Source organism: Peromyscus eremicus, chromosome 5, assembly GCF_949786415.1.
Source record: "Peromyscus eremicus chromosome 5, PerEre_H2_v1, whole genome shotgun sequence".
In the NCBI taxonomy this organism is placed as follows: domain Eukaryota; kingdom Metazoa; phylum Chordata; class Mammalia; order Rodentia; family Cricetidae; genus Peromyscus; species Peromyscus eremicus.
In genome coordinates this window covers 835,742-861,841 of record NC_081420.1, presented here as the reverse complement: position 1 = coordinate 861,841, position 26,100 = coordinate 835,742, and the positions used below count along the sequence as shown (strand labels likewise).

At 43.0% G+C, this 26,100-nt stretch overlaps 1 protein-coding gene across 3 annotated transcripts in view; it reads right to left on the bottom strand.

The window, feature by feature from the left end:
* Positions 1–19,209: 19,209 nt before the first annotated feature.
* Positions 19,210–26,100, bottom strand: part of Hsd17b3 (hydroxysteroid 17-beta dehydrogenase 3) — a 30,538-nt gene continuing 23,647 nt past the window's right edge. For 2 of the 3 annotated variants that reach the window (XM_059262750.1, XM_059262751.1), the window contains 5 exons: positions 24,107–24,141; positions 22,863–22,944; positions 22,655–22,720; positions 20,374–20,523; positions 19,210–19,636 (listed from right to left, as the gene is read on the bottom strand). In XM_059262750.1, the coding sequence (XP_059118733.1) occupies positions 19,526–19,636; positions 20,374–20,523; positions 22,655–22,720; positions 22,863–22,944; positions 24,107–24,141 (444 nt within the window). In that variant the 3' untranslated portion in view covers positions 19,210–19,525. The remainder of the gene's footprint in view (positions 19,637–20,373; positions 20,524–22,654; positions 22,721–22,862; positions 22,945–24,106; positions 24,142–26,100) is intronic. The other variant, XM_059262752.1, reaches the window with a different exon arrangement.

Sequence of the window (26,100 nt, the reverse complement as noted above, 5' to 3'; positions counted from 1 at the left end):
GCTGGTTGCTGTGGGCAAAAGAGACTGGTGAAGTAAAGAAACATAGATAGTGACACAGGAAAACTCTAGAAGCTTAATGGAGGGGAAGAGAGGAGAGATGTTGAATAACAATTTACTCTGAGTTGAAACATTCCCTCCAAGAAGAGGAGGGGAGGCTCCAAGACTCGGGAAGTAAGCAACTCACAAGGAAATTTCTGAAACTAACAAGATTTGCAAGGCCCAACCCTGCCTCTATCCCCATCCCCACCCTTCTGGAAGTAGCAGATGACTCCTAGGGGACAGACTCTAGCCAGCCCCCAGGTCTCAAAAGGAGACTCTTATCTGTCAAGTTGCCTGCACATTATGTAGAGCTCCAGGGCTGCAGCTCTCCTGAGGCATCACCCACACTGGGATGGGCTTTTTTGTGATATATCAGCCCTTGAGTCATCCTTGTTCCTGCAAGTAACCCCAGCAAACTCATTGGTTCCCCAGTGTGGACTTCGGCTGGATCACTTCTTTTGTCTGTTGTTGGGCCTATGTAGGCACATTTGAGTAGACATTTGTTCATGTCTCCCCAGAAAGACAAATAACAGGTGACAATAGATGAGGGATGGACTAGAAATGTGGAAGGAATCTCTTTACTAATGGTACATAGTGAAGAATATTTGGATGATGGCAAGAATGATCCAGAACAGGGTGAGAAACTTATGATGAGGATTGTCATGTGTATAGAGATTTTGCTATAAGGATGTCACTGAATCACTGTTTATAATAACAAAAAAATAGAAAACAACCTGTGTGCAATGGGAACATTTACCTAATATACTAGAAATATGTGTCTGTTAAGAGTGATATCACGCTGGGTGTGGTGGCCCAGACCTTTAATCCCAGCACTCGGGAGACAGAGACAGGTGAATCTCTGTGAATTTGAGGCTAACCTGGTCTACACAGTGAATTCTGGGACAGCCAAGACTGTTACACAGAGAACCCTATCTGGAACACGCCCCCCCCCCAAAAAAAAAGGAGTGATATCACATATCTATAGCTACTTTTATAAAATTATTTTTTAGCTTTACTTATGTGTATGTTTGTATATATGTCACATGTATGTATATACCTATGGAGGCCAGAAGAGGACATCAGATCCCCTGGAGCCAGAGTTACAGGTGGTTGTGACCTGCTCAACATGGTTGCTGGGAACTGAACTTGGGTCCTCTTAAAGAACAGCAAGAGCTCCCAACTGTTGAGTCATGTCTCTAGCCCCAGATACAAATACTTAAAGACTGAATACTTCCTCTAAGATGGAGCTGAGGAATTATTTCATTATTTCTACTCAACAAACTAGAAATCTAAGCAAGCCCAACAGAAGGTGCAGTGAGCCACAAGAATATATTGTAGAGATTCAGCTGTATATAATAAGCTATACCTTGATTGACCAAGGTGTCCTTTAAGAGGAAGCCATTTATCAAGGAATATTTGGTGTTACTTAGTTTATTAATATATATCCACTGTTTTCTGCTATGAAATTCTTGTGCACCCATATACTGCTAGGCCATTTGGCAAACAGTTTAGCTTCTTAGACCTACTGCTGATCCACTAGGTAACACCCCTGCAGGGCCTAGGAAACAGGCAAGCTGTAGATGCATAGCTTTGTTTCTTGTGCAAATAAAGCTCAGACTTCCCTTCCCTAGATAGGGAAAACAGCATTCCAGAGCAATTGACTCAGAACAAAGGAGGTTTTTGCATATCCAGGTAGAGTGAAGGATGGGGCAGGATTCTTGGCCAGGGCAGAGTCCTGAGTGGCCAGGAAACAAAGGACAAGGCAGTTTCTGTAGATGATAGACAGAGCTGCATGGCCAGAGAAAAGAGAAGAAGGTAGAGTTTCTCAGGGCCAGGAGTAAGGAGCAAGGAAGGAAAGATGGAGGGTATAAAGTAACAGAGGATGAAGATGAGGTCAAAAGCATAGGAACTTAGTTAGGACTACAAGAAGACAGAAAAAGTAGGTATAGAGAGGAACTGAGTGTCAGGACAGAACTGAAGCTGTATAGATAGAATTTTGTCTTAGAGAAATAAACAGACAAAAAAGCATGGAGTATACAGATTCTTTTTCCTCACATAACCCCATGCTGGACATAGTGTCTTCCCCAGGTCTCTAGGAGGAATCTTCTCAGGGCAGGCCCCTGGGAAAATTCCATTAAGAAGGGACAAAAAGAAAAAGGAGACATGTAGATTGGAAAGGAAAAGAACACTTCATTATTTTCAGCTAAGACCCATCCATCTATGTAAAATATCCCAAGGGATCTTTTAAAAAAACCTCAAACTGAAAGATTTAGCAAGCTAAATCTACACACAAAACCAGATTGTAGTGGCTGAAGAGAAAGCTCAGTGGTTAAGAGAACTGGCTGCTCTTGCAGAGGACCTGGGTTCAAGTTCCCAGCACCCACATGACAGCTCACAATTGCCTATAACTCAAGTTCCAGTGGATCTGACTCCTTCACACAGACATACATGCAGGCCTTACCAACATACATAAAAATTAAATGAATAAATAAATAAAAACAGCTCATATTCTTGTAAACTATAAGTAGACAGTTGGAAACCAAGATTTAAAACACAATATCAGGACTGGAGAGATAGCTCAGAAATTCAGACACGAGCTGCTCTTGCAGAGGACCTGAATTCAGCTCCCAGCATCCACATGGCTGCTCACAACTGTCTGTAACTCCAACTCCAGGGGATCCAGCACCACCTTCTGGCCTCCACAGACACTCATGCATAGGGTACATATAAATACATAAAGGAAAACACTTACACACATAAAATAAAAATATTCTTTCAGCAAGTGTGCTGTGAGACTGTATATCCTAGAAATAGCTGCATAAAAAAGATCTAAACAATGGCAAGATCAGTAGACATGCTAGTGCTGAAGGAGTACATCTCATGGGGTCCCTCTCTTAGACAAAGAATGATAGGCAACTAATGACTACTGAGAGAGGGAGAATTCACCCCTCCAGGGATGTGCCCCTTGATTAGTTACCAAACACAAAGTAGTCAGCCCTGAAAACATATACACACAAATAACAAAAACAGACTCAGTATGCTATATTTACATATTTGTAAAAATTTACAAATGTTTTATAATTTTAAATAAATATAAATTTTACGTAAATATATTAAATATTAAAATATCAAAAATATAGTGGAAACTATAAACTATAAATACAATTTTATATTTTATAATATAAAATGTTATATTTATATATTTTTGCAAATATATAATTAATGTATATGTATGTATTAATGATAATCAAAGAAAAGAGGCTATCAATTTGAAAATATGGGAGGGGTGGGAGGAAGGGGATATAAGGGACTAGAGAGAGGATAGGGAAAGGGGGAAATGATATAATTATATTTTAATTTTAAATATATTAAAATAAAAATATAAAAAATAAAAATAAATCTTGCATACACACACACACAGAATCATTAACCATTCCTGGGAAGGAAAGGAAGAAGGAAGGAAGAAGCCACAAATCTAACAACCCTGCATAGAATCCGTACTTTGAAAAAAATAAAACTTGAAAGAACCAAAGGAGATCTGAATGACTGGGGAGACGCATCAGCCGTATGGGTGGTTAAGACTTAACCTAGGAAAGCTAGAAGTTCCCAAACAGATCTAGAAATTTCAACACTGTTCCAACCAAAATCCTCACAGGCTTTTTAGTCACAAACAAGCTAAATATAAAAATTGGATGAAAAAGAAAAGTAACTAAATCACTTACACAATTTTGAGAAAGAAAGAAGTTGGAAGAATGGCATCTCTGATCTTTAGATTCACCATAGTAACAGGTTGGAGTAAACCAGTGTAACTGAACGAAATGTTCAGAAACAGACTTACATGATATGCTGCAGATGTTGACAAAGTGGTCTCTCGGTAAGCAAAGACAGTCTTCTTAGCAAATAGTGTTTGAATAATTGAGCATGAACTTCAACTTACACTGGGCATATTGTACAAAAAGCAATTAAAGTAGATCCTAGATCCAAAGGTCAGATATAAAGCTATAAAAGAGAAAGCATTTGTGGCTATGGCACCAAGGATATAATCCACAGAAGAAAATATCGATCAACTGGGCTTCACCCAAATTTAAAATGTTTTCTCTGAAAAGTATGATGTTAAAAGCTTGTGAGGAATTAATGAGGTGGCTCAGGAAGAAAAGACATTGTCACCAAGGTTGAAGACCTGAGTCTGATCTCCAGAAGTCATGCAGCGAAAGCAGACAACTGACTCCTGCAAGTTGTCCTCTGACTTAAGCATGCATATCATGGCATGTGAAAAAGTATACACAATAAGGAAATAAATTAATTAATTAATCAATAATAATGATAATGATAAAGCTTGTGGAGATAAGCAATGCATTTGGGGGATTCCTTTTTAAAAAATCATATCTGGCCTTCATCCAGAATACACAAAGAACACTCTAGATTCTGCCATAAGAAAGAAAATATCCAGTTAAAAGATGAACTAAAAAGTTGACGAGGTATTATATTGAAGATGTATGAATGGTAACAATCAAAGATGTATGAATGGCCGGGCGGTGGTGGCGCACGCCTTTAATCCTAGCACTCGGGAGGCAGAGCCAGGCGGATCTCTGTGAGTTCGAGGCCAGCCTGGGCTACCAAGTGAGTCCCAGGAAAGGCGCAAAGCTACACAGAGAAACCCTGTCTCAAAAAAAAAAAAAAAAAAAAAAGATGTATGAATGGCCGGGCGGTGGCGGCACACACCTTTAATCCCAGCACTCGGGAGGCAGAGCCAGGCGGATCTCTGTGAGTTCGAGGCCAGCCTGGGCTACCAAGTGAGTTCCAGGAAAAGGCGCAAAGCTACACAGAGAAACCCTGTCTCGAAAAACAAAAACAACAACAACAACAAAAAAAAAGATGTATGAATGGCAACAACAACAATAACAACAAAATCTCTTGAAAAGTTAGTCTGTTTGTAACCAATAGAAAGAAGTCTCTATGCTAGATCTAAAAAAAATGGCAGTGCAGTTACTACAAATTCATTCTCTTTTGAATTCATTATTGAAGCCCCGACTGGCCGTGGATGATCTCTATGCTGTGATGAAGCTCAGGCCCCTTGGAGGGACTTCCCTGGCAGCTCCAGTCTCACCAGCTGCAGGATGTGTGAACAAAGAGACCACCATAAGATCGGAGTCTCCACTCAGTGTCACCCTTATCCTTCACAGGCCTCCAGCTGAGGCACCTGGGAGACTTTCTCACCACTCTGTGTCCACCTACAGAATCCACCAGCATGGTTTAAAAAAAAAAAAAAAATGCTTTCAGTTGCATTGCTGGGAAATAATTTGTCACCCAGCGTTAGGAAGCAGAACAAATTGTCATTCTTTGTTCTCTCTGAATCACACTAACTGCAGGTTAGAGAGCATCCTCAGGCCTCTGCTGTGTGCCTTTCACTGTCCCTTTTGAAGGGCACTGTGTCCCCAGACCTGTCAATGTCAGTTCTATTTATCATTATAATTACACAATTGAATTAAAGTATATAAAATTATGATGTCCGGGCATCAAAAGAGTAATTTTGAGACTAGAATGAATACTTGGGAAGGACTCAACAAGGGTATTTTCGTAGTTGTTTTCTGTAGCTATAACGAATTATCTGAGACCAGGAATATATAAAGAATAGATGTTTATTGATTACTGGCCTGAGGCATGGTGCCAATATCTGCTTGGCTTCAGGTTAGGGTGTTGACTTTTAATGAGGCTACTTCCTTGCTAAGACATGAATCCATTGATCCATGGGTGGGTTCCAATGACCATGAGGACAGAGTCCAGTTCTCATGACCCAAACACCTCTCAAAGGCCTCACTTCTAAATGTCAGCATGACTTTGGGAATTAACTTTTCAGCACATGAACTCAAGGGTCCCATCCAAGCCACAGCAAAGATTAACTAAATGAAAGTTAACATTATAAATGTTCAGATGGCCATGACAACTCTAAGAAATTGTTGAAGGGATTTTTTATTGTTTTTGAACATCACTGAGGTCTCATTCTAGCTTAAAGAATTCAAAGCTGAATGCTGCAGCGGACACAGTCTATGGGTGTGATTTAGGTAAGAAAGGCACGCTGTGGTTCCAAGTAGTGAACCCAGAAGGAAAGGAAAGGACCTGACCCTACATCAAAAGATTGGCAAGAAGAACATAATTTTGTATGTTTTAAGTTAAAATAAAATGTTTAATGTACCAATCCCTTGACCCAGTAAATCCATTCCCAAGGATAAACCTAAAAGAAATGGAAACATATGTCCACAGAATTCTTAGGCAAGCATGCTCATAGCAGCCTGCCCCACACTGGGGAACCAAACACCCATCAAAAGGAAAAAAAGAAAATGAATTGGGGTATAGTCTTGTATGAAGTAGATTCAACAAGAAAAAGGAATGAATACAGCAACATGGATAAATCTCACAGACATGATGCCAAGTAAGAGAAGCCCAGAATAAAATTGCCCACACTGCCTAATTTCAACTACTCTAGAAGGAAACAACTCCAGAATACTCTGGGATAATGGTAGTATTTGGTGTTTTCATAGGCTTGGGGATGGCACACCTCTTTAGACATTTCCATCTAGGAAGCCTTATTCTGGGGAAACGACCAACAGTGTAAAGAGACATGTATGTCAATAATAAAAGGCAATGTCAGTATTTAAATGTTCACCTAAAGATTTGCCTAAAGCCTGTATCATACAATTACATACAACTGAACTGAACCTGATACAACACCTAGTTCGCTCGATGCAGTGATGAGATGTGGTATCTGTGTCTGTAGCATGTGCCAGATGTGGACAAAAGCAGTTGCTGGCCAGCTGGAGCTCTGGAGCTTCCTCTGGGTCTAGGATTATGTATCGTGAAGTAAGCTCTGCAAATACGAGAGAAGCAAATGGAACCTGTCACAGATTCTACTGACAGAAGGCAAGCAGCCTGAAGATAGACTGCTCAGTGTGTAAGACGCTTGCTGCATAGCATGAGGACCTGAGTGCAGATCCTAGCACCCTCACTTTAAAGAAAAAAATGTTAGTCTATCAGCCTATCTCCAGGTTCAGTGAGTAACCCTATTGCAAGGAAATAGGGCCAGGATAGCTAGCCTCTTCCTCTGGCCACTGGTATCTCTCTCTCTCTCTCTCTCTCTCTCTCTCTCTCTCTCTCTCTCTCTCTCTCTCTCTCTCTCTCTAACTATATATCTATATTTCTATATCTATCAATCAACTACCTATATCTCTATATCTATCTATTATCTAAATATCTATATCTATGTATCTATCTACCATCTATCTATCTGTATCTATCATCTATCTACATCTCTATATCTACTTATACCATCTATCTATAGCTATCTATCTATATCTCTATATCTATTCATCTATCTCAAAAGGGAGAGATAATAGGTATCGGTTAGGAAGTTGAAGAACTGGACCCTTCATGTCCACTGGTGAAAATGAACCCAGCTCAGTCCATCTGGACAATGGTCTGACAGTTACTCCAAAGGCTCACTGGAGTGGAGTTGCCATATCAGTGCCCTGAGATCCACTGATAGGAACATACCCAATAGAACTGTGTCTTAGGGTTTTTATTGCTGTGAAGAGACACCATGACCACAGCAACTCTTATAAATAAAACATTTCATTGAGGGGGCTTGCTTACAATTTCAGAGGTTCAGTCCATTATCATCATGAAGGGGAGCATGGCAGCATGCAGGCAGACATGGCGCTGGAGCTGAGATTCCTACATCTTGACTCAGAGGCAACAGGAAGTCAACTGAATGTCACACTGAGGAAAGTTTGAAAAGAAGAGACCTCAAAGCCTGTCTCCACAGTGACACATTTCCTCCAACAGGGCCACATCTCCTAATAGTGCCACTCCCTTTGGGGGGCATTTTCTTTCAAACCACCAAAAAGTGAAAAATGTTATTAATCTATTAGTGTTCTGAGGAGCCTCACCCAGAGCACTGAAATTGGGAGCAAGCTGAATGTCCATCAACTCATGAACTAATGAGTAAAACAGGCTACATTTTGACGACAGAATATTCAACAGAAAATAGAAAGAGTTACTGATGCATGGCTCATCATGGACGAGCCTTTAAAACACTATGCTGCATGAGAGTATATAATAACAAAAGCCAGTTATATTTACTTTCCAGAATAGCCAGTTCCATGTTGTGGAACACGTCAGTAACCACAGCATTCAGGAGGCTGAGGCAGGAGGATGGAGAGTATGGGGCCAGCCTAGGATATAAATCATGACCCTGTATTTTTTTTTAAGTGTGCTTAAACACATTTTAAAAAATGAAACATATTAGTGGTTGCCTTGGTCACAGTGTGTTTCAAACTACCATGGAGTGAAGGGTGACTGATAACAGGTGTGGTGTTTCAATGTGGAGTCATTAAAAATGTTCTAGAACTAGTTGAAATGATGGTTACACTACTTTGAATGTACTATAAACACTGAATTGTATACTCTGTGTGTGCCTGTGTGGTTTATGATTGTATACATGTTTGTGTGTGCACTATCGGGTATGTTCCTGGAGAAGACAGCAGTCAATACCCATATCTTCCTCAATCCCTCTCCATGAGCTCCAGCGACCCATCTGTCTTTGCCCCTCTGTACTGGGGTCACAGATGCACATGACCTTATCTTGGGTCTGCATGCTTCAGCAAGCACTTTACCCACAGAGCCATCTCTCAGCCCTTGAATCACATGTTTTAAATATGAAAAGTGTAGCATGTGAGTTGTTAAAGCTTAAACATTAACAACAACAAAGTGGCATGCATACAAGGACAGATAATGTCATATTACCTATAAAATTTTAAAGATCAAACACCATCTAGATGCAAAACAAAAATATAAATTATGATGAGTCATAAGAGCAGGTGTTACAATCACTGCAAAACATCTCTTGCTTAGCTGTTTGTAATTAGTAATCTGATGTCATTATCTTAATGGCAAAGATAGAATATAAAACCCTGTGCTTCAATCTACTGCAAACACATAAAGAAATTAGAAAAAGCAATCTCCAGGCTGATGAGATGGCTCAGCAGGTAAACATGCCTGTCACTAAGCCTGATGACCTGAGTTCAATCTCCAGGATCCACATGGTGGAAAGGAAGAATTGAATTCTGTAAGTTGTTCTCTAATCTCCACACGGGGGTGATGGGTAGAGAGGAAAAGGGAGAAGAGAGGGGGAATAAATAAATGTAATTAAAAAAAAAAAGCAAGCTACCATGAGTGAGGGGTGGTTAATTCTGAGAGATGCTCTTTTCTCCTTTTTTCTATAGTTTCTGTATTTCTTCCCTACCTACTTGTTTGTAATTAGAAAATTTATCTTTTAAACATAGTTTTAAAAAATCAGTTTATTTTCTAAACCTATTTGAAATCTAACCAAAAAAGAAAGCTCATGAAGCCAACCTTTACCATGAGAGAGCTCAGTCTAGAGAGACTTAGCCATTGTCAGCCTTCTCCTCAGAATCTATGCCACCCAAACAGGTCCTTTCTTCTCCCCCTTCCTGTTCCTTCTTGTAATGAATGCAAGCACATGCACACACAGACACACACAGGCACACACACACACAGGCACACACACACAGACACACACACAGGCAGACACACACAGGCACACACACACAGGCACACACACACAGGCACACAGGCACAGACACACAGAGACACACACAGGCACACACAGGCACACACACAGGCACACACACACAGACACACACACAGGCACACACACAGGCACACAGACACACACAGGCACACAGATACACACACACACACACCTATGGTGATATTTTATTTGTACTGAAATGTGATTTTATTTGTATGTTAATATATAAAGTTGCCCGGGGGTCAGAGCTATTAGAGCAATAGCAAAAGCTGGGCAGTGGTGGTGCATGCCTTTAATCCTAGCACTTGGTAGGCAGAACTAGGTAGATCTCTGTGTGTTCAAGGATACAGCCAGCATTGGTGACATATGCCTTTAATCTCAATACCAACCATAGAAGACCTGGAGGTCTGTATAGACAGGCAGTGACGAGGCAGTCATGTGGTTGGGTTTACAACCAATGAGAAGGCAGAACAGGAAGTCTATATAAAGACAAACACACAGGAAGTAGGTCTCTTTCGGAGAGGTCTCTTTTGGAGAGGCAGAACCACCGCGAGAGGAAGGGTAAAGTTTTTATCTTTAGCTCTGACCTCTTGGCTTTCTTCTTTGCATTGGTTCTGTGTTTCTTATTTAATAAGACAGTTGGTTACATCTACACACACCTGCTTTAAAAACCTGAGAAAGAAATTGAAGAACATCTCTTCCCCCAAGTTGGATTCTACAGTGAATTTCTAGGGGACTTGATAGTAGCAGCCCCCAGTTTCTCCCCAAGACCATTAGAGGGCAGTATGGAGCCAGGGCCCAGAGAACTCAAGACTACAGAGAGACCTGCCTTTGGCCTCAGAGGCAGCATAACCTGATTAAGTTCCCAGGCTGGCCATCAGTTAGCTTTCTCTGGCTAGCACTGGCTAGTTGTCTTTTAAATGGAGTTTTCTGCTTCCCAAGCAGGTAGGCCTCAGGAACATGTGTTTCAACATCCCTATGATTATGGCCTAATACATCTTATAGACCATAACATCACTTTGTGTTAACTCTCTGTCACTGTGACAAAACATAACACCTGAGATAACCCACTAAGAAGGAGAGGTTTATTTGGGCTCATAGTTCACTCCATGGTAAATTGGCCTCACTGTTTTAGGCCTGTGGCCAGGCAGAATATCCTGGTGCGTTCATGGCTGGAAAGGAACTTCACATTTTCACAGCCAGTTGGAAGCAAAGGAAAAGGTATGAAGAGACTAGTGTCCCGTGGTCCCCTTCAATGGCACACTTCCTCCACTAAAATTCTGCCTTTTAAAGACCTCATTACTTCCCAATAGCACCACAGGCTGGGGACCAAACTTTTAACACATGAGTCTTCTTTGGGGACACTTATCCAAACCATAGTATGTTGTAGAATATTATTTTAAGGTGTGTTACTTTTGTTTATGTTGCATTTATTTAACTCTGTGAGGCTGTGTTACTTTGCCTGTCTGAAACACCTGATGGTCTAATAAAGAGCTGAATGTCCAATGGCAAGGCAAGAGAAAGGATAGGTGGGGCTGGCAGGCAGAGAGAATATAGGAGAAATCTGGGAGTAGAGAAGGAGAAAGAGCAAGAGAACAAGGAGAGGAAGACTTCAGGGGCCAGCCACCCAGCCACCCAGCCACCCAGCTACATAGCTACACAGCAAGCCACAGAATGAAAGATATACAGAAATAGAGAAAGATAAAAGCCCAAAGGCAAAAGCTAGATGGGATAATTTAAAGTTAAATGAAGCTAGCAACAAGCCAAGCTAAGGCTGGATATTTATGATTAAGAATAAGCCTCAGGCCGGGCGGTGGTGGCGCACGCCTTTAATCCCAGCACTCGGGAGGCAGAGCCAGGCGGATATCTGTGAGTTCGAGGCCAGCCTGGGCTACCAAGGTAAGGTGCAAAGCTACACAGAGAAACCCTGTCTCGAAAAAACAAAAAAAAAAAAAAAAAAAAAAAGAATAAGCCTCTGTGTGTGATTTACTTGGGAGATAGGTGGTGGGCCCCCCAAGATAGCAAAAAACAAACAACATAGTAATTGTGCTTTTCTATAGCTGTGATAAAACATTGACTAAAACTTATGGGAAGAAAGGGTTTATTTCATCTTACAATTTCCAGGTCACACTCCATCACTACAGGAAGACAGGACAGGACCTTGAGGCAGGAACTGAAGCAGTGACTATAAAGGAATGCTAACTACTAGCTCATTCTTCATGGCTTGCTCAGTCTGTTTTCTTATACAACACAGAACCACCTGTCCAGGGGTGGCATCGGCTACAGTAGGCTAGTCTCTTCTACATCAATGATTAATCAAGAAAATGCACACAAGCCAGTATGACGGAGGCAACCTCAACTGAAGTTCCCTCTTCTCGAGTGACTCCAGCTTCTGTCAAGCTGACAAAAAAACTGAACAATTAACCCCTTGTCAATTTGACACACAAATGCATCACTATTAAGCCATAACCTTTCCTAGCTTGTTTATTCCAGGATATCATGTTACCATCACAACACAAAAACATAGTATAACTTTAAAAATCCCATAGTCTTTAAAAAAAACCTCAATGATTTAAAAATTCAAGTTCTCTTTAAAAATCCAAAGTCTCTTTTAAAATAAAAATAAAAGAAGATCAATAGTTTCTTATACCAACAGGGAAGACCAAGGGCACAGTTACAGTGAGATCAAAGCAAACCCAAAATTTAACAGTGTAAAAGCTCAGTGTCCTATGTCTGGAACTCACACATGATCTTCTGGGTTTCAAAGAGCTTGGGCAGTTCTACTTCTCTGGCTCTGGCTCCAGAACACACACTGCTTGTCCACTGCAACTGTCCCTGGTGGTCATCTAACAGTCCTGTCATCTCCAGTATGTTGGGGTCTCCACTACAACCAATGCCCACATTTCCTCTCCTCGGGGACTCTGACCCTGCCACATGGTTCCAACCCTCAATTTTTTGTCATGACCACCCTCAAGGTTGCAGCTTCCATGATGTCAAAACCATTACCCTGTGTTGCTCTTAATACATCCCAAATTCAGTTGCCAGCTTGTGTAGCTAGAGTTTTTCTGCCTGGCCCACAGACAGGACAAATCTCTCTCACCTGCCAGTCTCACAGCTGCTCAGACCCGACCAAGTAAACACAGAGACTTATATTGGTTACAAACTGTATGGCCGTGGCAGGCTTCTTGCTAACTGTGCTTACAGCTTAAATTAATCCATTTCTATAAATCTATACCTTGCCACATGGCTCGTGGCTTACTGGCATCTTCACATGCTGTTTGTCATCGTGGCGGCTGGCAGTGTCTCTCTGACTCAGCCTTCCACTTCCCAGCTTTATTCTCCTCCTTGTCCTGCCTATACTTCCTGCCTAGCCACTGGCCAATCAGTGATTTATTTATTGACCAATCAGCAACACACTTGACATACAGACCATCCCACAGCAAGCTTGTCATGCAGCTTTGGGCCCTCTGGACCACAGTTTCTGTGTGCTGACCCTGAGGAAATTCCTTCCAGAAGGTGCTTCAGTTGTGCTGGTCTCTTATTACACTCAGCTAATTCTTCAACTCTAGCTAACCAGCATCGACTGTCCCAGTAAAGCAAAGGTTTCACTTCAGTGATGCAGTTTTCTTGTTAATCACAGCTGATTCTTCAGCCTCTCCTGACTAGAAGTCACAGGTTCTTAATTAAAATATATCATATAAATGGCCCTGATAGTCTTTGCTTCCCTTTGGAGCCAGACCTGCACTGTTTGCAATCCTCTCAGCATTGCCGTCCAAGTTCCCACAGAACAGTTCTCTTAGTTCCATGCACTCAAAGACTTCCCTAGCCCGAAGTTCCAAATGCTTCTATGAGCCTCCCTAAAAAGACATGGTCAGGCCAGGCGGTGGTGGTGCAAGCCTTTAATCCTAGCACTTGGGAGGCAGAGCCAGGCCGATCTCTGTGAGTTCAAGGCCAGCCTGGTCTACAGAGTGAGATCCAGGACAGGCACCAAAACTACACAGAGAAACCCTGTCTCAAAAAAACAAACAAAACAAAAAAGACATGGTCAGGTCTGTCACCGCAATATCTCATGTTCCTGGTACCAATTTCTGTACTAGTTTGCTTTTCGATTTTTGTGCTAAAACCAAAAATAGAGTAAAGGGTTTATTTCATCTTACATCTCGCAGATCACAACCCATCACTAAGGGAACTCAGAGCAGGAACTGAAGCAAAGACCATGGAGGAGTGCTCCTTACTGGCTTGCTTTCCATGGTTTGACGAGTCTGCTTTTTTATACAACCCAGGACTGTAGCTTGAGTTTTCCTGCCTGGCCCACAGTCAGGACAAATCTCTATCACCTGCCAGTCCCACAGCTGCTCAGACCCAACCAAGTAAACACAGAGACTTATATTGCTTACAAACTGTATGGCCGTGGCAGGCTTCTTGCTAACTGTTCTTACAGCTTAAATTAATCCATTTCTATTAATATATACCTTGCCACATGGCTCCTGGCTTACCGGCATCTTCACATGCTGTTTGTCATCATGGCAATCAGACTACAACCCACAGAACCAGGGAGGCTATATAGGGGCGGGGGGACCCTAGGACGACTGTGGCTTATAATAAGTTTTGGTTTTACTCAATTACTGAGCAAGCCTCAATGAAACATTTCACTATTAAGATAAGAATTTATACTGTATCAAGCTGATAATAGAAAAATAAATTAATTAATTAACTTAAAAAATAAAAAAGAAAAGAAAAATTTGAACTATTAAAAAACAAACAAACATATTTTACTAAAGTAAAAAAAGGGGGAACTAGGGATTCATCATTCCTCTCCACATTCTATTCTTTCCCTTGTTTTATATATTTTAAATTTTTTATCAGTGGATTCTGCTGGAGTATCCGCTGCAGATAAGCACTGGAGGGCTCATGTTGCAAATCACCCTCCACAGCAATGGAAGGATCTTTCCACTGGCACTTGGAGGAGACCCAATCTGGTGTTGGTGTGGGCCCAGGGTTCTGTTTATGTCTTTCCTCAGGACAATGAGGTTCCTCTTTGGATTTCTGAGCGCTGTGTGCACCCTGTGGCTGCTGCTGAAGCCCAACATGGCAGAGACCTATTGGGCCTTCGTGAAGAACTCTCCCTTTCTGATGCCAATGGGGATTGAGAGCCCAATATGGCCAGCTTTGGCAAGCATTAACGTAAGCCTAGGAACTGTAGCCATGCGGTTGGATTCTCCAGAAGGTAATGTATAGTAACTACTTTTTCAAGTATGTTTGAGAACATGTCACCCAGACACCTTAGAGATTAAGGATAACCCTGAAGGTCACTGACCTCCATTTGTTAACAGTAGCATGTCAGCTAAGCCTTTTCATTTTCACAATCCTTTTCAAGCTGGTGTAGTACCTTCTTTTCAGGAGTGGCTCTGTGCAACATTTATTGGCCTCCTGAAATTCATTTAGCCCTGTTTTGAAGATACCTTAAAATTTATGAGCCTGAATGTAGCCATTATAAGACCATTAGTTATGCTCCTTATGAGCTGCCTGTTTTTTCTTTATGGTTCTTAGTTGTTCTTTTGCAGAGCTGCCAGCTTAAGTCGTGCTGGGATCAAGAAAAATGGGCCTTGGCAGTTCGTGTTTCTGGAGTTGTATCCATGCCAGTGGATGCCCACACGCTCCAGAAGAGAGTTTGACATTGCTGCTGCCGTTGTTGCTGTTATAGCAGTGGCGGCCACTACTGCTACTGTTTCTGGGATTACCATTTCATAATTGCTTACTACAGCTAGCACAGTGGAGACCCTGGCAGCAAAAGTAGCTACCACAGTTAATTAATCTTTCATTCTATTGGGCATGATAAATTTAATTCAATAGTTATATACATTTTGATTGGCTTTGAAAGTTATAAATTTATAAACTCAAGTTCCATTTACCTTTGGGATACCATCTTACAAGGACTCCAATTTACAGTAAGGCTCATTAAGGAAGGGAATGGCTCAGTTGCCTTTAGCCTACTGGCTATGGGTGAGTTAGGACTTCTGTTGGTCTTTTCTGTGTCGAACACACAGATTGCAAGCCCAGTGCCACTTTGAGATCTTTGGCAGCAGTTAACTCTGCAGCTCACATACGATTAAGCCTGTATGATAATAAGTATTCAGAGACGGGTAACACCTGGGGGGCGCTCACCAACCTAAGACAGAGCACCTGTGTGGCCTGGGCAGGTAGGGTGACCTGCTGATGTCCCACGCAACCTAAGTCAGAAGCTCATTTTTTAGTAAAAGGGGGACCTGTAGGTCCCTGGCCCCCGTTTTGGGTAACTGTTGCCTTACTTGCTGACCTTGACCTTGATATCCTCCCTATGCTAATTCCCTGCCGGGTTCCACCCTCCTAATGCTTAAGGGAAGATCCTTGTCTGTGTATCCTGCATAATGGGTGTTAACAGCTTAGATGCAAGATTGTAAAACATCGGTAGCGAACTTCTGCCCTCCAGGGATCTCCCATTGTGCTGTAAGCCTGTATTTAAGACCTCCTCCCTCCTTCAATAAACGACATTTGGCATTCAATAAATAATAAATTAAAAATAAATAAATAAATAAACGTTTCCAAGTATGGGTTGTTCTTGTGACTGTGTACAGTTTGAACTCATATGAACTTTGCTCATATGACCTTGCTTAACCCTTAGAGTGTAAATTGTCTGGTGCTCTGAATAAAGTTGACTATTGCGTAAGACTTTAATGGGCACTATTGGGGTCCAGCCCCTTGATAGCCCTCTCCCAGGGTCTGTGGAAAAATCTACAAGCAGCTGAAAATATAATCTTAGACAATATTAAATGAATCTATGTATATAAAATTCTTTTTTTTAAAGATTTTATTTATTATGCATACAGTGTTCTGCCTGCAGGCCAGAAGAGGGCACCAGATCTCATTACAGATGGTTGTGAGCCACCATGTGGTTGCTGGGAATTGAACTCAGGACCTCTGGAAGAACATCCAGTGCTCTTAACCATTGAGCCATCTCTCCAGCCCCTTGTATACGAAATTCTTTAGTCCATTCACTTTATTCATCTGAGTCAGTTCTCTCTCTACACAGCTTCTATTCTGCTCTCATGCCTAGCTCCTTTCTCGCTGGATTTCTCTCTACATTTATCTGCTGTTCCCTCTAAATACTATCTTAATCCTTCATCTTAGTTCTGCCCCCATCTAGGTTCTCATTCATCTAGTTCTTTCTCATTTTAGCTCCTCTCCCATCACCTTCTCTCTCATCCTGTTCTTCCCCACCTTGGCTCTTCCTCATCTTCCTCTTTCTTCTAGTCCTTCAATCTAGTTCTCCTCCCATCTAGTTCCCTCTTCTTCCTCTAATCTCATTCTCCTCAAGTCTCTGAGGTTTACAGTTATATACCCATGCAATAGCAATGCTCTGGCTAAGGCAAGGTCACCAGACTTGAATTTCCTCAGGGTCAAAAGGAAGGGCAATAAGATCCACACAAAGGAGCAGTAATTGCCAGACATCATCTGCAACCCAAAAGGGAAGTGACTAATGGGGAATAGAATCAACTGAGGGCTAAATTCGGTTAATATCTGAGCAAAAGGGGATTTTATGTGCTCAACTATATTCTTAGAAGTGGTTAGTTAGGCAGAGGCAGGCAGATCTTTGTGAGTTTGAAGCCAGCCTGGTCTACAGTACAAGATCCAGGAAAGGCGCAAAGCTACACACAGAAACCCTGTCTCGAAAAACCAAAAAAAAAAAAAAAAGTGGTTAGTTAAAGTGTTAGAAGTCTATCAGTGATGAGTGAAAATAAAACTGCCTATATTCCTTTGGCCCCTTATCTGTCCAAGCTAGCTTGGCTACTGTGGTTTTCTGGCAGGGCGGGGGAATGCACTCAGTGGCTGGGTAGCCTGAGTCAGCTTGATATATCTGTAAGTACAAACCCTTTAGTTCTGATCTAAAGGTAGATCTAAAGTTTAGATCTAAAGGTAGATCTAAAACTAGAGATAAGACTTTGGAAAGGGAAAAAGTTAACCTTAATTAGCACATCTGCCAGGCCTTCTCAAACAGATAGTCTGGATGTTTAAGTCTGTTCTTAGATAGTACAGAGGTATGTCTGATAAGATACTTTCATCCATCCAGGAATGGTCCTGGCCGGATGCTGCAAATGACAATGAGTACAGGGAGGCTTGAACTGGAGTTCTGGCTATGTATAGCTGTCAGCACAGAAGGTTATCTAAATATTCCATTAGTAGAGAGGAAATGATGCCCAATAAATGATGGAAAAGCTACAATAGCACAGGAGAAATTCATAGCAGGAAATGACTAATAATCAAAAGCCAATATCACCAAGACTCCTTGAGCCTTGCCCTCATCCTCTGGAAGAGTTCTCAACTCCTCAAGGTAAAGCTTTGTCATAATCAGCTGAATTCCTACTTCATACATTTTTTTTTTTGTGGCTTGCAGCAAGACTTTAGTCCACCTCATTTTTAGGTCTGCTGATGACAAAATTCTGAGTGGTTGCCGGCCTGGGCAGGACTGGAGATAACTCAACAACAGTCTGCTTTCACAGATTCATCCTCCAACTATGTGTCTCTGGCTGGTCTGGAACTTGCTGTGTAGACCAGTCTAACCTCAAACTTACGGAGGTGTTGCCACCTGTCTCCCGGGTGCTGGGATGACAGCTGTGCACCAACATGCCCAGATGTGTGTTTGTTTTAGGACATCTTTCCATGTGTATGTGTATGGTGAGTGTATATGTGTATGAGTGTTTGCATGTGCATGTGGATATGCAAACAATTCTGTGAACATATCAACCCATAGTTGATTGTGGGCATCTTCCTCGATTACTTTCCACTTTATTTATTGAAGTAGGGTCTCTTGCTGAACTCAGAGCTCACCAATTCTGACTAGTGTAACTGTTCAGCTTCCCTGAGGATCCCCTGTCTCAGCCTCCTGGGTGCTGGAGATACAGGCAAGCTTCCAAACCTACCTGGCTTTTGTGTGGGTTGTGTGCATTCAAACCCCAGTTTTTGTGCTTGTTCAGCAAGTACTTTATCCACAGATCCATCTCTCTAGCCTCAGAGTCTTAAAACTTCCTTCTGCATTTTTTTTTTTTTTTTTTTTTTGGTTTTTCGAGACAGGGTTTCTCTGTGTAGCTTTGCGCCTTTCCTGGAACTCACTTGGTAGCCCAGGCTGGCCTCGAACTCACAGAGATCCGCCTGGCTCTGCCTCCCGAGTGCTGGGATTAAAGGCGTGCGCCACCACCGCCCGGCCTCCTTCTGCATTTTTATCTTTACCAGCACAACCTTACATAGACTCAAATATGAATAAAACAGATGCACCTGGTGCTCTCATTGTTGAAATGAAGGGGTTTGAGGAAAATAAGACACTGGCTTGAACCAGCTATTGCCCCAACACTTTTCCCATCCAGTTTCCTGGGTCTATGAGAAGCCACATTTAAAAAACTGTGTTCTGGGCCCACAGTGGTCCTGGTAAAGTTTAGCAGCCTCAGGTATTGTCCAAGTTTTGAGTTCTACACACGGCTATAAAGCGACCCTCCAGGTAAGAGCTTTCTCAATATTCTGAGACTCAGGGGTTTCTTTTCAGCACATTTATTACCTTTACGGGGCTTCTTTTAGAGTTACCCTTAATGCCAGCTTCCCTTTTATAGAAAATACACCCTTTTACACCCCAGCTTTTCTTGAGATTTCTAGACTCAAACCACTGTGCACTGTGTGTAGCAGGCTCCCCTTCAGCAAGTGAAGGGTGATGTGCTCCTCTGGCCACTACCACCAATGAAGAGATCTAGATCACTCTCTTAACACCCCCTCCAGCCCTACCTCGCACTACCCTCACCCTAGCCCTACCCCCCATCTCCCATCTCCCACTACCACCTGCCACCCCCACCCCTGCTATCTGTTGCTGATGTTGCGCTTCAGGTAATCTGAGTAGTGTGTTAGGAGGAATCTCTGGAAGGTGCTGCTATAGAAGACTCTGGAAGGGATCAGGTTCAGAAATATTGCCTGGAACAGAAAAATATGAGTGTCTAAGACAAGAGCAGAGCAAAGAAATCACAACTTAGACAGCCCAGAGTCAGTCATTTAAGGATTGCTTTTTCTGACTACTACGGTCAGGTCAAGTGGTTCTAATGTTTAAGGTCTTGTGATACTTTGCAACAGTGAACTTTTTTAGTCACCGAAGCTGTCCCTTTAAATGCCCTTTGACCATCCTGATAGGATCATTCTGAAGGACATGCTAAATCAAGAGAACTCACTCTGTGCTGACCACCCCACTATACCTCTTTTTTGCCCTATGACGCATTTGCTATTCCTTCCTGAAGCCCCATTTCCAGGTGGCTTTGTACTCTTTCTACCATGCTTCCTTCCCTGTTTACTCACAGCTAAGGAAAAATGTTTCTTGAGAGGCCCAACTTTACTGAAACACATAGCCAAGGGAGATGGGAGTCACTGCATGGGAGATCCAGGTGTTCCTGTTTTTCCTCCCCAAGAACTCCCAAGAGCCACTAAGTGGAACCATTCTAAGTGGAGCCTTAAGGTTATTTATAGGCTGAGCACACAGGCCTCAATTCTTAACTACTTTCCCTACTGCTTTCCCTGGCTGTACTGCAGCAAGCTGACCCTGTGAGCTTGCTGTGAGAGAAAATGACTGACTATCCCACTAGCAAGAAATAGCAAGCCCCACCATGCCCATGATGTTGGCACAGCCTTCCTCCCTTGCTTCAAAAGAAGTCATCAATTACCAAGATTTCATGAGCAAGACAGCCACAGGTTTCAGCTCCAATCGTGACATATTTCAAGGACTCTTTAACAAACTCATCGGCAGTCTTGGTCACCATGTTGGTATTTAGATACTTTGTCATTGGAGTTGAGACAGCATAAGGAGTCAGCACCTGCAGAGAAAAATAAAGAACATGACACAGAACTGTATAGCCCAGCAGAGAATGAGGCACGAACACATGTCTCACCATCCATCCCCAGCTCCTATCTGCCTGTGAAATGTTCTAAGCTCCTTGATAAAAGACACAAAGCTGGCACAAAACTAGAGAGCAGGAGGTTTGATTGCTCAAGATGAGGCCTAAACTGCTCATCTCAAGGTGCTCAAATGCCCTTCAGAGCACACAGGGCAACTGGGAGACTCGGCAAACGAAAGTGCAGGTAACAGGTAGAGCTGAAGTTCAGGGAGGGCTGGGGACGAGCTCAGGAGGAGAGTCTCTGCACGAGGCCCAGAGTTCAATTCCAGCACTGCGTCACAAACAAAAGGAACTCAAGACTGAAGTTCAGACAAGCATAAATCATTCAGCATAATTATGTCTCAAGTATCACACTGAACGGACTTACACTAGAAAGTCAATCAGCCAGGAGTGGTGGCACACACCTTTAGTCCTACGGCTGAGGCAGGGGAATCAAAAGACCAAGGCCAACTGGGTTTCTAGTAAAACTGTCTCAACAGACAAATTTATTCACATTCCTTTGAAGATCAAATTTAATTACACACCCTATATTAAGTCTGGCCACACTAAATGACTGTGTTGTTTTTGTTTGTTTGTTTGTTTGTTTGTTTTGTTTTTGTCTTTCGAGACAGGGTTTCTCTGTGTAGTTTTGGAGGCTGTCCTGGATCTCGCTCTGTAGACCAGGCTGGCCTTGAACTCACAGAGATCCACCTGGTTCTGCCTCCCAGTGCTGGAATTAAAGGCGTGTACCACCACTGCCTGGCCTCTATGGTTAACTAGTGGCTGGCTCTGCCCTCTGATCTCCAAACAAGCTTTATTTGTCAGAACACAAACAAAATATCATACAACACTGAGGCTTAATTTAAACAAGTTACCCAGTATTGCTTGGGTGATGTGACAGATCTGGTACGAAATTCAGAAATAAGGGAGCAAGAGACAACTCAGGATATGCTAATGTGGGACAACTAAGGTTGTCCTCAGAACCCCTACACACGTGCACACACATACATACTCACTCACACATAACATGCACATACATACATACCCATTCACACACACACACACACACACACACACACACACACACACACACACACGTATGGATATTCATACCTGCTCATACATATAAATGCCCACTCACACATGAACATGCACATACATATATACTTGCTCATACATGAACATGTAACATATATCCACACATGCATATAACACATGTGTAAAAAAATTTTAAGTGTGCCTATTTAATCTCTAATAGTGTGTCCTAAAACTCCTTCCCAGACTGTACTACTAAACATGGCACATGAAAATCATTGACACCCCGGCTACCCTACTGTTCAGCCCAGCGATGGCAATGACAACCTATTTTAGTTAAGTAGTCTCCACAATGGCTCTGTTCCTCCTCCCATTGCCCAAGGACCAAAGTGTTGGGTATCCATAACTCATCACAGGTAAACCCCACCCCAGGGAAGATCCTTCCTCCCCTAGTCCCAGCATGGGTCAAGTGCCCAGCTTCCTTTTGTTCCTTCTCCACATATCAAAGAGGAACCAATAGTCAGACCAGACCTCGTTGTCTGCTCCAATACAGCACTTGCAGCAAAGGATCCACAGCATTCTCCCCAGACATCTCATGTAGCTCAGGCTAACCTTAAACTTGCTGTGTAGTAAGAATCACCCTGCACTCCTGATCCTCCTGCCTCCACCCACTGAGGGCTGAGATTACAGGCATGTACCACCACATCCATTTTTATACAGTGCTGTAGATGAACCTCGGGGCTTTGTGTATGCTAGGCAAGCACTCTACCAATTGAGCTACATCCCCAGCCTTCTGCAGCATTTTTGAGCAACTGCATCCATACTCAATTCCCCTCTCCAACCGACACCCAGGATGAAGGGAGGCCCCAGAAATCTCAGCAGCAAGAGGGTTGTAGAGGAAGCAGTTGGCCTGGTCTTGGTCAGGGGAACTCAATAGCATCTCTAGCCCATCTTTACATGAACAACCAGGGATGATAGACTACCAACCACCTAGGCAAGGTTCCCGCTTGGGAGGGCCCACAATTGTCCACTTCACCTGGATAATGATTCCTTTAGCTCTGTATTCCACATGCAAGGCCTTGGAAAATGTGCACACAAAAGCCTGCAGTGAGAGAGGAAACACCTCAGGTCCTGGAGTTTACTTCCTCCTGCCCTTGCAGACAGGCCCCTCAGGTTCCCAAGAGTACCACAGACTCTTCCTTTTCGGAGGAAGAAGGGAGAGACTTGGGTAACTTGTCACTCACCTTGGAAGCCGAGTACAGGGCATACAGAGGCCAGGGACAAAGGGCTATCCCAGAAGAAATGTTCAAGATGAGGCCTTTCCTCCTGAAAGGCAGAGGAACAAAGGCTGCATTGTTGGTTGCTCCATCACACTCCAGTAAAGACACCTGAGGGATGGGCTGTTGGAACCCACCCTCTAGGTTTCCACAGTTCATGAGAGGTGGTTTTACAAGAACTGTGAGGGAAACACTCCCCAAGATCTCAAGGAGGACACTGTGTGGTGATGTCATTCTGCAGTCATGCTTGGTACTCCAAACAGGAGCTCTGCTAGGTCAGTCGGTTCCCTGCCAAGCTATGAAAAGCCAAATTGGCTCAGACAAGAGGAAAGGAGGGAGGGGCTGTCCAGTCTCAATGGGACCACATGCCCTGGGTCCCTTCGGTCACAGTAGGACGTGTCATGTGGTGGAATCCATCTTAGATGGGATGCCCTTCACTCTGACATCCCTATGCTCTTCAGGGTTCTTACTTATATCTTTTGGAATTCACTGTTTTTTGTTTCATTTTTGAAAAATATTTATGTTGCTATATAGTCCAAGCTAGCCTCAATGTTACCATGGAACCTATATCGGTCTTGAAGTTGTGGTGATCCTCCTGTCTCAGCCCCCTCATTACTGGGAGATATTCAATTATCTTTAATATCCCTAGCTAGACGCCTGGAGTGGGGTGGCAAGAAACCAAAAATTAGAATACAAAGCCACCCCCTTTTTACGCTAGAAAAATTAAACTATCAACTATTTGCTCTTAAGGAATAATAGGTGATGAAAACCAGCCCCTAATGAGTGTTGTAATAGGGTGACCCAAATACGGATTATTAGAGAGACTGAGAAGGGGCAGTTTCCAGGGAAATGGAGTACTCATTCTGACAAAAGATGGAATTCACAATAAAAAAGGACATAGTCTTGATCTGAGGCCAACTTGCTTCTTTTATGTTCAATACAAGTTAATTTTCTTTGAAAGCCAATGTATTTTGAAACAGCTGTTCTCAATCTCCTTCTAAGATGTGTTACACTTGACCTTCACATATGCACATGTATGTGAAAAGCTGACCTGGCCTTCCCCCATAATCACTGTGTTCTGTTTTCATAGGTTTTAACCATCAACTGAAGCAGCAACTCAGCCCCCTCCACCACCACTAAGTCCCCAAGTAAGGTGGCTGCCAAGGCAAGAAGGCCACCTTGCTTCATGCTTCTTCTGTGAAAGGCCTTACCTTGATTCCATGTGTTTGAGAACAAGCTGTGTCATCTGTAAGAGAAGGCCAGGGTTAAGCCTTGAAAAAGCAACTAAGTAGCAATGAACAGGGTCCTTGGAGGATGTTAGGAAAGCTTAATCTTCCCAAAAGACCTTGAAAGTTGCTGGCAACTCTGGAGGCCATTCTGGCAACCTGAGAATCTGGCTAGAAGCCACAGCAAGCAACCTAGACAGATGGCAAACTAATCCAACAGCCTTTGATTTCTTTCCCGTAAAGTCTCACTGGAACAATAGGGATTGGCTTCAGGTGGTGGGAGCTGTATCTGAGTTCTCAAGGTCGTCCCCATACCAAGGATAAAGAAAGAGTATGCCAGCCATCACACACTTCACCCATGAGTTGGAATTGGGAACTATCAGAACACTGAATGAGAATCTAGCATCTCCTAGACATCTCAATTGAGCCTACTCAGCGCAGGTCTTCAGAAGTGGGCAAGAGAAAGCAAGGAGACCAATGGCCACAGATGCAACGTGCCCATGTGCCCGTGTTGCCCAGGGGCACTGCAGCAGCTTCTAGAGAGACTCTCCTGTCACTGTACCCATCACATACACCAGGCCTCTGGGTCAGTCCCAGAGAGCCTCCACTTGTTCTTCCTATGGGTGGGGCTATGACAAGGAAGACTCAGAACTCTGTAAAAACTGCCTCTGCTTCCAAGGGAAGTGAGAGAAGGATGAGAGACCAGACTGAGTCCACACTAAACTACATACACATAAACACACACACACACACACACACACACACACACACACACACACACACACACTCCGGGGGCACCACTTGCATCTTTTCGGACACCCTTGAACATCCTCAGTGTCTCTCATGTGAGCTCACTAGTCTTGATGGGCGAATGATCTCAGTTACACAGACAGCACTGGACACCATCTGTTCTGCCTCAAAGTTCCCATGTCTAGCCTCTGTGATGCTTAATCTTCATCATCAATTTGATGTGAGCTGGAGTCACTTAAAGACACACATCTGGGTGTGTCTATGAGAGTTTCCAGAAATGTTTAAATGAGGAAGGCAGACCACCCTGAGTGTGGGTGGCATTATCCCTTGGGTTGGAATCCTGAACTGATAAAAAGGAGAGAGGAAGCTAAGCACCATCTCTCATCACTTTCTGCCCCTGACTTTGGACACAATGTGACCAGCCCCATGGCTCCCTCCATCATGCTTTCCTGGGACTGATACACTGTACCCTCTTTCCTCTCTCAAGATGCTTCTATCTGTGTGTGTGTGTGTGTGTGTGTGTGTGTGTGTGTGTGTGTGTGTGTGTGTGTGTGTTGCATGTGCCTATACTCACAGAGGCCAGAGGAGGACACTGGAAGTCTTCCTCTGTCCCTCTTCATCTTATTTCCTCAAGACCGGGCCTCTCACTGAACCTAGTGGCTGCTTGTTTACTAGGCCGGAAGCCAGCAGGCCCCAGCAATCCTGCCCCTGCTCCCCAGCACTAGGGTTCCAGACATGTACAGCCACAATCAACCTTTTTATGTGGGTGCTAGGGATCCAAACACAGGTCTCACCTGCTGAGCCACTTCCCCAGCCTCTTTTGCACAGTAACAAGAAAATTAACTATAAAGTCGACTCTCCCATCTTCCCAGCCCTTCTCTGCCCTTGACCAGCAAGAGTGTATACTTGCTTGTACACACTGCTCCTAGACAGCATCTTTGAAATACTTAAGAGATGCTGATCATGCTTCCAGCCAGCCAGGCTAAAGAGGGCATGGTGTACTTAGAAGCTGAGCTTTAATTTATTTTCTTTGTTGCTTAGGGAATTTAGTGTCCATGATATACAAAACTTTTTAAAAATCCAAATCAAAGCATTTCTTCACTAAAGGATTCAGAAGGCTGTCAGATCCCTTTGGGGAAACCTAGATGATCAAACAATCTAATAGTGGAAGATTAGTGTTTAAAATAATGTAAAAATATTTTAATGGTAAGTCTTCAACAACAGTTGAA